The sequence below is a fragment of the Tachysurus fulvidraco genome, chromosome 21, assembly GCF_022655615.1.
Source record: "Tachysurus fulvidraco isolate hzauxx_2018 chromosome 21, HZAU_PFXX_2.0, whole genome shotgun sequence".
NCBI lineage: Eukaryota > Metazoa > Chordata > Actinopteri > Siluriformes > Bagridae > Tachysurus > Tachysurus fulvidraco.
Window position 1 is genome coordinate 22,060,905 of NC_062538.1, and position 15,000 is coordinate 22,075,904.

The window sequence follows — 15,000 nt, forward strand, 5'->3', positions numbered from 1 at the left end:
ACACACACACACACACACACACACACACACACACACACACACACACACACACACACACACACACACACACACACACACACAATCAGCACTTTCCTCCTCATTACACTGGACTAAACCCAAAGTAAATGCAGAAATTATTTTACACCAAATATACAACATATATTACACTATTATCACATTATATGTATTTTATTATTAGTAGCATTAATAATCATCACATTAACCTTTATCTTTTATCATTTATTTGATGTTTAATATTTTAACCTTGGCTCTCTGAACATATAACAATAATAATATTAATAATAATCATCATCATCATCATCATCATCATTATTATTATAGAATCATTATAAGGTAAAAAACTATGCATTGTCATGTTGCATTTCTATGTGTATGTGCTGCAGATTCCTTAAAATAATTCCTTCATTAAATTAAATTTTCAAAAAGTGTAAATGTGATTAAAGATGTTGCTGCTGCAGAAACTCGTAACATGAAGACTGTCATAACCTTTAAGTTTAATAAACACAATTACCTACAGGTGTGTGTGTGTGTGTGTGTGTGTGTGTGTGTGTGTGTGTGTGTGTGTGTGTGTGTGTGTGTGTGTGTGTGTGTGTGTGTGTGTGTGTGTATCTCACTCTCTTACCTTTAACTCTTTAACTCTTTAACTTTCAGCCTTTGAGGATTTCCGGGCCGGAACACCGACATTGGAAGCCTGTAGATATCTTCTGTAGTGATCGTGTTTATTTCTATGTGTCAGGATCTCAGAAGGGGATGAAGAGGATGCTGCAGAAGGGGATGAAGAGGAGTGTGCAGGAGACGCGACGCCGGTGAAAGTAAATCAGACACTAAAGCGGAACCGTCCAAGAGCTCCCGACATACCGGGCGGGGGTGATGACGTCGCCATAGCAACGTCTTCTTCGCACCTGTCTGGACTCCGCCCATTGCCTACGTCACTGGACAATAACCCAATCACCGGAGCCTTTTTGAGTTACAAATTATGTCAATATTTTATTTAAATGAACAAACGCACACTTTCTTACACAACAAGGTCTTTTTTATGATACAGTTATAGATTGTTAATATTTATATATGAAAATACTTATACATTTTTAAAAATGCTTTATTTTTGCAAACTGTATTTATAAAAATGTTATTATTCATTTCTCAACTTTTTTTTGCATCAGTTTAGTTTGATTAATGTTGTGTTTCTATACTTATCGTGTTTTATATAGAAAAGTATAGAAAAGCACGTGTTATTGTGCTGATATTGTGTTTTATGTGTTTATTATAAATAATGGAAATGTGTGTCATGGATTGCCTACATTATTAATCTCTTAAACATTAACATAAAAAAAATATTAAATCAAATTGTATTTGTCACATACACATACACACATACAGGGTACGACATGTAGTGAAATGCTTTTTGCAACTGTACGGTATATAAGCATAAAAAGGAATGCAATTTATGATAATAAAAAATACATAATACAAATACATAAACCACCACTTTCTGAAAACATTCAGCTGAAATGGTTTTATGGTGATATTTTGCTGCTGACTCGAGTCAGAAAATAAACAAAGCCTTGAATTTTGCTGAGAAATTTGAAACTGAAGAAAAATCAGAGTTTCTGTTCAGGTCGAGTGAAAATAGGGGAGCTGCAGAAAAGCAGGGGGTGTTGGGTGGGATGGGGGTGTTGGGTGGGATGGGGGTGATGGGGGGTGTTGTCCTACCTGCATGACACTGTGAGCTGATGATGTTTTCACCCTTATTTTCAGTCGGTTTGCTCCCTGATGATGGTGATTGCTGCTCAAAAAGCTTAATGTTATTGTTATCGCTGTCGTGTGTAAAATGTGTTAAACATTAAAAATTGATTCATTTAATAAATCATATAAAATTTCAATTAAGAGAAAGTTTTTTATACCCAAATGTACGTTTTATTAGATTCTGTGTTTAAAATGATTTTCAGTTTGCCTTTACATGTAACGAGACCTACAAAGTGAACAGCTAATGCAATTGTAGTGTGTAATTGTGTAAATATCACAAATGAAGTCGATAAATCTACCGAATCGTTATACACTTGTACTCTATCCTTGTCCTCTACTGTATGTAGAACAATCCGGAAACTCCTTAGCTGGGGTTCTAGCATGACTGGCTAATGATTTATAGCTGTGTAATGTCCTAAACCAGACGCTCTCCCTGTTTATGCTGTTTAAACTGTGCTGTGTCGCTGCTCAAACAGAACAAATCTGCAGATAACGCTTTGCCTTTATTGTCATTCTCATTCAGTGGATTATAAATGGAGGGATCTCTAGGAAACGCTGGAATTTCATCCATTCGCCGGGAAAAAAACACAACTCCATTCTGAACAGTGATACGATCACACCAGGGCTTTAATCCGTTCTATTTATTTATTTATTTATTTATTTACTTACTTACTTACTTACTTACTTACTTACTTACTTACTTACTTACTTACTTACTTACTTACTTATTATTTTAAACTCAGGAACCTTTCCCAGTTTCTTAAGAAGTTGATTTCTGCTTAACGGCGTCAGCAGGTTGTTTGTGTACGTCTGTTCTGATCCCCTCACCTTTCTAAGAAGTGACTTTTACACTGAAAAAGTCCTGCTTTAACTCTTTAGGGTAAAAATTCTTCCTGCCTTTTATTAGTGTGGTTTTTAATTTTACAGACTTATTTATTGATACATACATACATACATACATACATACATACATACATACAAAGTACACACACACATACAAAGTACACACACACACACACACACACACACACACACACACACACACACACACACACACACACACACAAACACACACACACACACACATCATTTTAAAAATGGCCATATACTGGAAGTAATGGGATAATCTCTGGATCCACCTGCACATTGAGCAGGATAAAGTGTTCACAGCACAGCAGCTCAAATCAAATCTCTGACCGAATGCTGAATAAAGTCATTTATTCTACCGAGAGCAGAGACAAACATCATCTCAGTATGAGTGCACCACATCTCCTAATGCTGGAGATTTTATTTTTGGAGGTTTGTTTTTTTCCTCTTCACCTTTTCTTTATTTGCTTTTTTTGCACTTTAAAGTCCTGCACTTTACAGAGCTGCTGAGTTCTGATTGCTCAGAAGGTGTAGAGCTCTGTAGAGCAGGTTCATATTAATGTTCTCACTCTAATCCCTTCTTGTTTCTATAGTAACAGCTCATTTACCGGGACATGTACAGAAGATGCTCCTCATGGGAGATGTTTGTGTATGAAGGTGAAGGAGTCTCCAGTGTGAGCTCTGTGATCCAGCCAGAGTTAAAGCATCTTCAGGAGAAAGTTTATACTTCTTTCACACGTTTTTTTACACTTCGTTTCTTTTTTTCTATGTTTTTTGGGATCTTAGCTTTGAGAGAGAACAAAGAGCGTGCGGTGAGAGAGCGAGGCTGGTGTTTATAGCTGCTATAACTTGAGTGACTCTACATTAAATGTAACTACAAATGGATAAAAGTTTGACGTTGTTCTTTTCCCTATAAAGTGTCAGATTAACGATTCAGCTTGAGGGTGAAACAGTAAGTTCTGGTTGATAATATTATTAAAACCACAAGGACGTTTAAAGGACGTGTATTTTTTCCTGAATGTCACGCTGACTCTCTCTCTCTCTCTCTCTGCCTCGGGAGTTTCTCCTGTCAGACTTCACCACTTAATAATTACCTCTTACTAATTAGGAGGTAATAAATAGCGGTTAATAACCCTCAGTTTAGGACATGAACCCGAGTGTGAACTTGGAGCATGAAATGTTCCAGGTTTCAGAACAGTGAAGGTCAGACGGTGTGTGGAGGAACAAAATACACAGGAATTCGTTCCGATAGAAGGTTTTAGTTTCAGATGTTTACAAGATACAAAGAAACAAATAATAGTAATATTAAATAATGTCAGTGATGATTATTCGAATGATTAGTTATAAAAATTGTGAAAATCTTTTCCATTGTGTTCAGCTCTGTTTTGTTCTTTTATCTTTTCCAGTTCTGTTTTTTTCTGTGAATAAAGAACACGATGTATCACTATCATAATTTAATTTCAGCTGTTTATCTACCATGATAATGACCCTTAATGGAAACAGAACATTGGATAGGTAGCGTGTGTGTGTGTGTGTGTGTGTGTGTGTGTGTGTGTGTGTGTGTGTGTGTGTGTGTGTGTGTGTGTGTGTGTGTGTAACCCGGTGTGACACAGCATTAATATTCTCTCAGCGCTTCATATTTATGACTCACAAAATGCGTGTGTGTTTGTTTTTGTGTGTGTGTGTGCGTGTGTGTGTGTGTGTGTGTGTGTGTGTGTGTGTGTGTGTGTGTGTGTGTGTGTGTGTGTGTGTGTGTGTGTGTGTGAGGGGTGACAGAGGCCAGAGCACTGACTAGAAGACAGAACAAGCAGAGGAACCTGAAGATGTGTGACACAAACACAGATGAATGACTTACCGTTTTTTTCTCAGATGAACCTGATGACACAGTTTTTTATAGAACACTTCGAGGGTTCTTTACAGGTTCTATGGAAAGTAACAGGTTCTTATTGGGGTTTGTATGTGAAATCGTTTCAGAACAACGACATCTGACCAGTTCAGAATCAAGAATTATATTTATTTTAACAGAACAAACCAGCTTAATTTTAACAGAATAAACCAGCTAAATAAATAAATAAATGAAAGACAAACAAACAAACAAACAAATAAAGAAAGAAAGAAAGAACTTAAATGTGAACTAGAAATAAAAATGTATACTCTCACACACACACACACACACACACGTTATCTGTATGAGTATGTATGTATATACGGCCTGGTCTGCGGTGTGTGACACGTGAAAGTGCGGAGACGTGTGTTGTTGTGTACATAGTAACTGCTCAGTGACTAATCAGGGCTGAAATCTGCACTTCCTGTGGATCAGATGGTGCAGCTGCGTCAGTGAAGAACCTTTCACTCTCTGATTTAAACACACTCACATCACTGTAATGTTATATAATCGTCCATCTGCGGCTTAGTTTCTGATCAAAGTCTGAGCTGGAGGATGAAACGTAATGCTGTGCTGTAATCTTTACACTACACATTGTGTTACAGTGTGTTACAGTGTGTTATAGTGTGTTATATGTGTAACAGTGTGTTATAGTGTGTTATAGTGTGTAACAGTGTGTTACAGACTCTCACCGTGTGTTACAGTGTGTTACAGACTCTCACCGTGTGTTACAGTGTGTTACAGACTCTCACCGTGTGTTACACTGTGTTACAGTGTGTTACAGTGTGTTACAGACTCTCACTGTGTGTTACAGTGTGTTACAGTGTGTTACAGACTCTCACCGTGTGTTACACTGTGTTACAGTGTGTTACAGTGTGTTACAGACTCTCACCGTGTGTTACAGTGTATTACAGTGTGTTACAGTGTGTTACAGTGTGTTACAGACTCTCACTGTGTGTTACAGTGTGTTACAGACTCTCACAGTGTGTCACAGTGTGTTACAGTGTGTTACAGACTCTCACCGTGTGTTACACTGTGTTACAGTGTGTTACAGACTCTCACTGTGTGTTACAGTGTGTTACAGACTCTCACCATGTGTTACAGTGTGTTACAGACTCTCACCATGTGTCACAGGGTGTTACAGTGTGTTACAGTGTGTTACAGTGTGTTACAGACTCTCAAGTGTGTTACAGTGTGTTACAGACTCTCACCATGTGTCACAGGGTGTTACAGTGTGTTACAGTGTGTTACAGACTCTCACCATGTGTTACAGTGTGTTACAGTGTGTTACAGACTCTCACCATGTGTCACAGGGTGTTACAGACTCTCACCATGTGTTACAATGTGTCACAATGTGCTACAGTGTGTTACAGTGTGTTACAGACTCTCACCATGTGTTACAGTGTGTCACAGTGTGTTACAGTGTGTTACAGACTCTCACCATGTGTCACAGGGTGTTACAGACTCTCACCATGTGTTACAGTGTGTCACAGAGTGCTACAGTGTGTTACAGTGTGTTACAGACTCTCACCATGTGTCACAGGGTGTTACAGACTCTCACCATGTGTTACAGTGTGTCACAGAGTGCTACAGTGTGTTACAGTGTGTTACAGACTCTCACCGTGTGTTACAGACTCTCAAGTGTGTTACAGTGTGTTACAGTGTGTTACAGGCTCTCACCGTGTGTTACAGTGTGTTACAGTGTGTCACAGTGTGTTACAATGTGTTACAGACACTCAGTGTGTTACAGTGTGTTACAATGTGTTACAGTGTGTTACAGTGTGTCACAGTGTGTTACAGTGTGTTACAGACACTCAGTGTGTTACAGTTTGTTACAATGTGTTACAGTGTGTTACAATGTGTTACAGTGTGTCACAGTGTGTTACAGTGTGTTACAGTGTGTTACAGTGTGTTACAGACACTCAGTGTGTTACAGTTTGTTACAATGTGTTACAGTGTGTTACAGTGTGTTACAGACTCTCAAGTGTGTTACATTGTGTTACAGTGTGTTACAGACTCTCACAGTGTGTTACAGTGTGTTACAGACTCTCAGTGTGTTACACTGTGTTACAGATTCACAGTTTGTTAGGTTGTGTCTTTCTACGTTGTGTTACAGAGTGTTTAGTGTGAGAATACAATAGGTTTTGTGGTGCTATAGAGTGTTAGGCTGTGTTCAAGTGTGCTACAGGATATTAAAGTGTGTTACAAAGTGTTAAGCTGTGTTTGCCTGTGAGTGTTTTTTGTGTTACATTGTGTATGAATGTGTTAGAGTATTTTTGTGTATTCTAGCGTGTTTCAGTGTTCTCCTGTGTGTTACTGTGTGTTGGAGTGTGTTAGAGTGTGTAAGGGGACGTTACAGTGAGGCTTTGCAGACATCTAGTGGTCGGATAGTAAAAACACTGCATTTTATTTCTGTAGCGATTTCCATGCATAGAGGCTGGATATAGAACGTGTTGTGACAGCTACAGCAGAAGGAACTAGCTCAAGATCAGTGAACAGAAAAAATAGAATTGTGTGGTTCATTAAGTAATAAAAATGTAATATATGTGATATATGAGTTGTGTTATTACAAGAAAACAGTCAGGTGGTGACAGGAAATCCACTTTACATTGATGTCACATTCAAACCCTTTTTATGGTCTAATTATTATATACTTTGCATAAACATGAGCATTTTGTTACGTCTGTTAATTAGAAATATCTGTAAATTTGGAGCTTGGGTGTGCAAACTTTTGCACTTACGCGTATGAGAAAATGACACGTACAGGACTGTAGAGGTCGCTGTTGCATTATGAACAAGTTTTTTTTTTAGCTTTTTTCCTAAAGGCATCCTGAAAATCAGAGTTCATGTTTTTTTAAGCTATTGGAATGTATGCATAAAAATAAAGAAATAAAAATAAATATTTAACAATCTTGAAACTCACACGAATATAATGCAATTAAAAAATAATGAAGAAAAACCGACCTGTCACTTAAGCACGAATTGTGTCAGACTCAAATGAAAAACGTTCTAGTATTAATAAAATATAATAATAATAATAATAATAATAATAATAATAATAATAATAATAATAATAATAATAATCCAATAGTTTAATTAACATTAGTTTTTCATTTTTTCATTTCACAACCTGTTTACCAACTCTAGAAAATTAAGCAAAAAATTAATTTATCATGATATTTCTCATACCATTTAATATATCATGGTATAATTTATAATTGATATATCACTATCATCAGTGACTAGCCTGTATAATCAGTGACTAGCTATAGTTAGTATATGACAGGTGACTAGTTTGTGTAGTTGGTATATGACAGGTGACTAGTTTGTGTAGTACAGTATATGACAGGTGACTAGTTTGTGTAGCTGGTATATGACAGGTGACTAGTTTGTGTAGTTGGTATATGACAGTTGTCTAGCTTGTGCAGTTGGTATATGACAGGTGACTAGTTTGTGTAGTACAGTATATGACAGGTGACTAGTTTGTGTTGTTGGTATATGACAGGTGACTAGTTTGTGTAGTACAGTATATGACAGGTGACTAGTTTGTGTAGTACAGTATATGACAGGTGACTAGTTTGTGTAGTTGGTATATGACAGGTGACTAGTTTGTATAGTTAGTATATGACAGGTGACTAGTTTGTGTAGTTAGTATATGACAGGTGACTAGTATAGTTAGTATATGACAGGTGACTAGTTTGTGTAGTACAGTATATGACAGGTGACTAGTTTGTATAGTTAGTATATGACAAGTGACTAGCTTGTATAGTTAGTATATAACAGGTGACTAGTTTGTATAGTTAGTACAGTATATGACAGGTGACTAGTTTGTGTAGTTGGTATATGACAGGTGACCCACTTGTATAGTTAGTATATGACAGGTGACTAGTATAGTTAGTATATGACAGGTGACTAGTTTGTGTAGTTGGTATATGACAGGTGACTAGTATAGTTAGTATATGACAGGTGACTAGTTTGTGTAGTTGGTATATGACAGGTGACCCACTTGTATAGTTAGTATATGACAGGTGACTAGTATAGTTAGTATATGACAGGTGACTAGTTTGTGTAGTTGGTATATGACAGGTGACTAGTTTGTGTAGTTGGTATATGACAGGTGACTAGTTTGTGTAGCTGGTATATGACAGGTGACTAGTTTGTGTAGTTGGTATATGACAGGTGACTAGTTTGTATAGTTAGTATATGACAGGTGACTAGTTTGTGTAGTTGGTATATGACAGGTGACCCACTTGTATAGTTAGTATATGACAGGTGACTAGTATAGTTAGTATATGACAGGTGACTAGTTTGTGTAGTTGGTATATGACAGGTGACTAGTTTGTGTAGTTGGTATATGACAGGTGACTAGTTTGTGTAGTTGGTATATGACAGGTGACCCACTTGTATAGTTAGTATATGACAGGTGACTAGTATAGTTAGTATATGACAGGTGACTAGTTTGTGTAGTTGGTATATGACAGGTGACTAGTTTGTGTAGTTGGTATATGACAGGTGACTAGTTTGTGTAGTTAGTATATGACAGGTGACTAGTTTGTGTAGTTGGTATATGACAGGTGACCCACTTGTATAGTTAATATATGACAGGTGACTAGTATAGTTAGTATATGACAGGTGACTAGTTTGTGTAGTTGGTATATGACAGGTGACCCACTTGTATAGTTAGTATATGACAGGTGACTAGTATAGTTAGTATATGACAGGTGACTAGTTTGTGTAGTTGGTATATGACAGGTGACTACTTTGGTGACCAACTTGTATAGTTAGTAAATAATCTTGATGGTCGTACCGGAACATTTGCATAAAGACTAAATTAGACTCGTACTTCGCCATGAGCTCTGAAGGGCTCCGTAGAAAACTACACATTCCTTGAAACACTCAGTGATTTGATTGGTCGTATCGATTGGGAAAGCGACATCGTGGTTGGTCGGATTGGTTGTCAGTCATGTTGGAAGGCGGCGCGTCCTGGAGAGGAAGTGCTGTTCGTCAGAGGGAATCACATCATCGCCGAAACGGAGCTCTTTTTTTAACCCGCGAAGTTTTTGGGCGTTGTAATAAAAACAGCGCTCTCATATTATATTTATATTAATGTACACGACTTATATAAGACCTGACCACAGAACCGGACCGCCTTAAAGCGTCCCTTCAGGTGTAAAGTGAAGATATAGCGTTGTTTTTGTGCCACTATTGTTCTGAGCTCCTACTGATTTACTCCATTCTGACTGCATGGCTGCCAACAGCGACACTATTTATGGGCTTTCTGAAGACGAGGTGAGCAGATACACATCACTGTGTTGTTATTGTGTGTGTGTGTGTGTGTGTGTGTGTGTGTGTGTGTGTGTGTGTGTGTGTGTGCAGGCTGTAGGTGTGTGTGTGCAGGCTGGCTGTGTGTTTGTGTGTGTGTGTGTGTGTGTGTGTGTGTGTGTGTGTGTGTGTGTGTGCTGATGTTCATTAAGTGTGTGTGCTTTCTGAAAACAGTAATTTATTTACTGAAGCCTAAAACATTTACATGCACATTGTGTCCTAAAGTTATTAGAATCAGACCATGTTGTGTGACGTGACAGGCAGAAAATCAGCCCCAGGGATCAATGACACATCAGTTAAATTCATCCAGAACAAAACAGTGTGTTTTTATCAGCATGCATCCATATGGACTATAATGAGCGTCATGTAAAGGGTTAAATCAGTCCTCCATCATCTGCTTCAAATCTACATCCACACACAAACGTACGTTTAATTCAAGCCATTCGATTTCTATCTCATTAAAAATCACACTAAACAGTTACTCTGGGTTTGGTTCTGTTATACGTCACACCATGAAATGCTCTATTCCTTTTATACTGCAGCAGTTTGTCCATCACTTACATTATAGCAGCTATAAACAGTCGCTCTCGTTAATAACGTTACCTCTGAATGCACTGACACTGAAGACTTCTTCCATCTGCGATATATAGAAATGTCACCTTACAGCGAATTTATCTCCTGACGTCGGCTGTACGGGTCCCCGGGAACGAGCCGTTACTATAGCGACAACGTGATTTGCGTCCGAGTTGCTTTTACAGAAAACCAATCGACACCTGACAACCAATCAGAATCCAGAACTCAGAAGTGTTGTGGCGTAAAAGACTTTATATGACAAGATTCAACATGGCTTTATTCATAATTTTACACACACACACACACACACACACACACACACACACATACACTCACACTCCGGTAATTTTTCACTTCGACCCAAGGCATTAGAGCTAAATGGATTGGAATCCCATGTTGCACATAATATCCCAATCAGCTCAGTCCATTTCCTGTATCGTCCCCTCTTTCTGGTCTCTCTGAGTGAAACCACTGACTGTGGGTTTCATGTTTTGCAAACTCTGAGAAAGGAACCAAAGCGTAGCATTTGATCTTTATCTCAGGAAGCTGTTGATAGTCTTGAGCTGGAGCGTGATGCGGCTTTTCACCGAGACCATTCTGCAGGTCAGGATGGATCTCAGACCGGTTTTAGATGTCAACACTCACCGTTATTTTCATTCTGTCACTGAGACACATCTCAGAAACAGTACAGGATGGACAGAAGGTGTCTCGTCTGTGTGTTAACAGAAACCTTTGGACAAAGAAGTCCAAATGTGTTTGATTAGAGAACTCTAAACACTCCGTTCCAACTCTGGACCCCGGGACGGTCTCCTCAGCCCAGAGCTCAGAGAGTGAGGAGTGGCTCAAAATGGCCTCTCACAGCAGTAACAGTAAACACTGCTTGACGTCTTAGCTTTAAATGAGTTTTACTATTTCTGCAGGTGTTCGAACCATCAGCACAACATACAGACACATTCACATGGAAAACCTTAAACACCGTCTGCTCTCTTCTACATCCATGCAGCTCACGGACACCTGTGATTGACTAGAGTCACTGTGAGTGTGTGGGTGGGTGAGCGTGTGGGTGGGTGAGCGTGTGGGTGGGTGAGCGTGTGGGTGGGTGAGCGTGTGGGTGGGTGAGCGTGTGGGTGGGTGAGCGTGTGGGTGGGTGAGCGTGTGAGTGGGTGAGCGAGTGTGTGGGTGAGCGTGTGGGTGGGTGAGCGTGTGGGTGGGTGAGCGTGTGGGTGGGTGAGCGTGTGGGTGGGTGAGCGTGTGGGTGGGTGAGCGGGTGTGTGGGTGAGCGAGTGTGTGTGTGTGTGATGGTAAAATAGTTTTCAGTGAGTCAGAATTTAGTTAATTTTCTCTTGTTGTGTTTATACATCAGCCTGAGAGTTAATGTGTCACAAACACACAACAGCACAGCTAATATATAACCAACTAAACTGTCTGTCTGTCTGTTTCTGACTACCTGCCTCTCTATCTGTCTGCCTCTCTATCTGTCTGCCTCTCTATCTGTCTGCTTCTCTATCTGTCTGCATGCCTGTTTCTCTCTATTTCTGTCTCTATCTCTCTAACGGTCAGTTTTCCTCTAGCTTACAGTATCTGTCTTTCTCTTAATCTGTCTTCCTGTTTTTGTTTCTATGGTTCTAGGGTCTGCCTGTCTGTCTGCCTGCCTGTCTGCCTGTCTGCCTGCCTGTCTGTCTGCCTGTCTGTCTGTCTGCCTGTCTGTCTGCCTGCCTGTCTGCCTGCCTGTCTGTCTGCCTGCCTGCCTGTCTGTCTGTCTGCCTGTCTGTCTGCCTGTCTGTCTGCCTGTCTGTCTGTCTGCCTGTCTGTCTGTCTGTCTGCCTGTGAAATGATGGGAATTATACACAGTATATTAGTTGGTCTGTAAGCTGTTGTCAGGTGTGTTCTGATTCCCAGAGGGCGTGGCCTGGTGGGCGTGGTCTGGCCGTTATGTTAATCACTCGTGCAGCATGCCGTCACTCTGTCGTCCTGTTTGTAAAGAAAATGCATCAGCACACAGAATTTAATCACGACTCTGAGCGTGTCATCAGGACATAAAATCCTCACAGTAGAGGTGTTTGATCAGGTGTGTGAGAACGAGTCATCCTGGAGGAAACGTGTAAAAGCAACCTGGAGCTCTTATGTAACGTTGTCTCTCGCACACACACACACACACACACACACAAAAACACACACACACTCTTAATCCTAGTGTTTTGTCTGCACTTCTTTTTCTCTCTCTACCTGTGTGCCTGTCCATCTGTCTCTGTCCGTCTTTCTGTCCGTCTCCTCTAACTGATGTTCTTCTTCCTTCCTTTCTTTTTTTTTTTTTTTTACATAACTGTATACTGTAGTAAAATATTAGCTTACACATCTTCATCACTTCCTTTTCACCAAGCTGCTTCCTGTGCTTGCTTCGTATTGCTCTCTCTCTCTCTCTCTCTCTCTCTCTCTCTCTCTCTCTCTCTCTCTCTCTCTCTCTCTCTCTCGTGTCTGAGTTTCATTAGATCCAGACTCTGGTCTGATTTCATTGTTTCAGTGTGTTCATGTATCTGTGTCTCTGTCATGTCTGTTTCTTTGCACGTCAGCTTGTGTTTGTGTGTGTGTGTGTGTGTGTGTGTGTGTGTGTGTGTGTATGTGTGTGTGTGTGCATGCGTGTAGTTAAAACTAACAAATCAGCAATTTGAGGACGATTTCTGAGGAACAGAAAACGGGTACAACTGTTTCTGTGTAGCTCATCATTCGTGTGTGTGTGTGTGTGTGTGTGTGTGTGTGTGTGTGTGTGAACTCCCATGTATCCACATGATTACTATGAAGTGTGACTGGCAGAAACCGAGGCCACGCCCCTTTCTGTCGCTCAGACACACAGACCGTGCCTCCTTTACATTTTATGCACAGACAACACGCCTTCGTCGTTTCCAAACCACATAAGCCACGCCCCCTTTTCTATAGCCAGCCACGCCTTCTCTGCTCTAAGACTGCTCATTTTTGTCATTTATTTGTTTTGGGGTTTTTGTTTGTTTGTTTTGTTTGTTTTTTTACACACCGTCAGTGTTTGTTTTACTCTTGAGATGTTTTAATAATCTACTGTTTCCTCTGTGTGTGTGTGTGTGTGTGTGTGTGTGTGTGTGTGTGTGTGTGTGTGTGTGTGTGTGTGTTTTTACTCTACAGAATGAGTCGCGTGTCCTTCGTGTCAGGGTCATTGCAGGCATTGATCTGGCAAAGAAGGACATTATTGGTGCCAGGTAAGAAAACACACACACACACACACACACACACACACACACACACACACACACACACACACACACACACACTGCACCTGCTTCCTGAACTAAGAGTGAGACGTTGGACGACTTGGATTAGGAATTAACGCATTAGTGAGTGTGCAGTCGGGGCCCCGTAGGCATGCTGGGAAATCGTCTACTTCCTGTTTGTGTCCTCTGGGAAAGGTCGAAGGAGATCGTTAGTTAGTTGTTGCTTTGCTTTTTTAGTTCGTTTAACTGAAGCTTTACTTTGTTTAGGATCTTTTTTACTTCTCCTCAGAAGAGCGCTGCTCCTGGAACAGTTGTGACCTCAAAACAAAACCAAAACCCATTTTATAGTACTTAAATATGTCAACCGGAGTCATGTGTGGTGTTCTGACGAGGGCAAAGTTCTTCAGTAATGCAGGGAGTCAGCAGGCTTGTGTAAGTCCACACTGAGCACAAATCAGGGTTAATTACTCAACTCCGTCGTCGTCATAAACCCGGACGACTCCAGAGCCTTTAAAGTCTTTAGATCACTGACTCGCAGAAACAACTGCCTCGAGGTAAATATTTACACTAGCAGCTATTATTCTTTAACAGCACTGAAACGGTGTGGCCTGAAATCTGCTAAACAGTTTACAGAACTCTAACACACTCTCACTGGGGCTGTACGACATGACACACACACACGTCATGACACCTGAAGACATTCCCATCATACACAATGCAGATCACAGTGCAGACGTCAACAAACACCTGGCACCTGAATAATGTTGTTTATTAACACTCGAGAGCTCTTACAGTGAAACCCCGATGCTTTTATCCAACACTGGCATGTTTTTACTGTTCATGCTGAATAATGGATGAAGAGTAATGTGAGTAGAACGACACTGCAGTGATATTCTTCAGCTGAAGGAAGAATGTAACACACACTTAACACTCGCCGTGTGGTACTGAACTATACCGAACAATTTACCCCAATAAACCTCAATACCACCCGATACTGCTAGATTTACTGATTTACTACCCCGATACACCCTGATATACACGGCACTCGGCAAAACCACCTAATACTACACAATGTAACACAAAATGTACTTCTCCATACCAAACAGTACTGCACAACATTCCCAAATACCACTATACCCCAACGCTACCAAACCTACCCCATTACTGCCAGTATTCCCCATTACTGCCAGTATACCCCAGTACTGCCCAGTATTCCCCATTACTGCCCAGTATTCCCCAGCACTACCTAACCTACCCCATTACTGCCAGTATACCCCAGTACTGCCCAGTATTCCCCAGCACTACCTAACCTACCCCATTACTGCCCAGTATTCCCCATTACTGCCC

At 40.2% G+C, this 15,000-nt stretch overlaps 2 protein-coding genes across 4 annotated transcripts in view; one reads left to right on the forward strand and one right to left on the reverse strand.

The window, feature by feature from the left end:
- The window catches only part of prlra (prolactin receptor a), an 18,065-nt gene extending 17,172 nt beyond the window's left edge, over window positions 1-893 (reverse strand). The window contains exon 1 of one of the 2 annotated variants that reach the window (XM_047805954.1): window positions 644-893. The gene's annotated coding sequence lies outside the window, so the exon portion shown is untranslated. The remainder of the gene's footprint in view (window positions 1-643) is intronic. The other variant, XM_047805955.1, reaches the window with a different exon arrangement.
- An 8,612-nt stretch (window positions 894-9,505) lies between these two features.
- nedd4l (NEDD4 like E3 ubiquitin protein ligase) overlaps window positions 9,506-15,000 on the forward strand; it is a 44,313-nt gene continuing 38,818 nt past the window's right edge. Inside the window, exons 1-2 of one of the 2 annotated variants that reach the window (XM_027148233.2) lie at window positions 9,506-9,808; window positions 13,568-13,641. In XM_027148233.2, the coding sequence (XP_027004034.2) occupies window positions 9,764-9,808; window positions 13,568-13,641 (119 nt within the window). In that variant the 5' untranslated portion in view covers window positions 9,506-9,763. The remainder of the gene's footprint in view (window positions 9,809-13,567; window positions 13,642-15,000) is intronic. The other variant, XM_027148234.2, reaches the window with a different exon arrangement.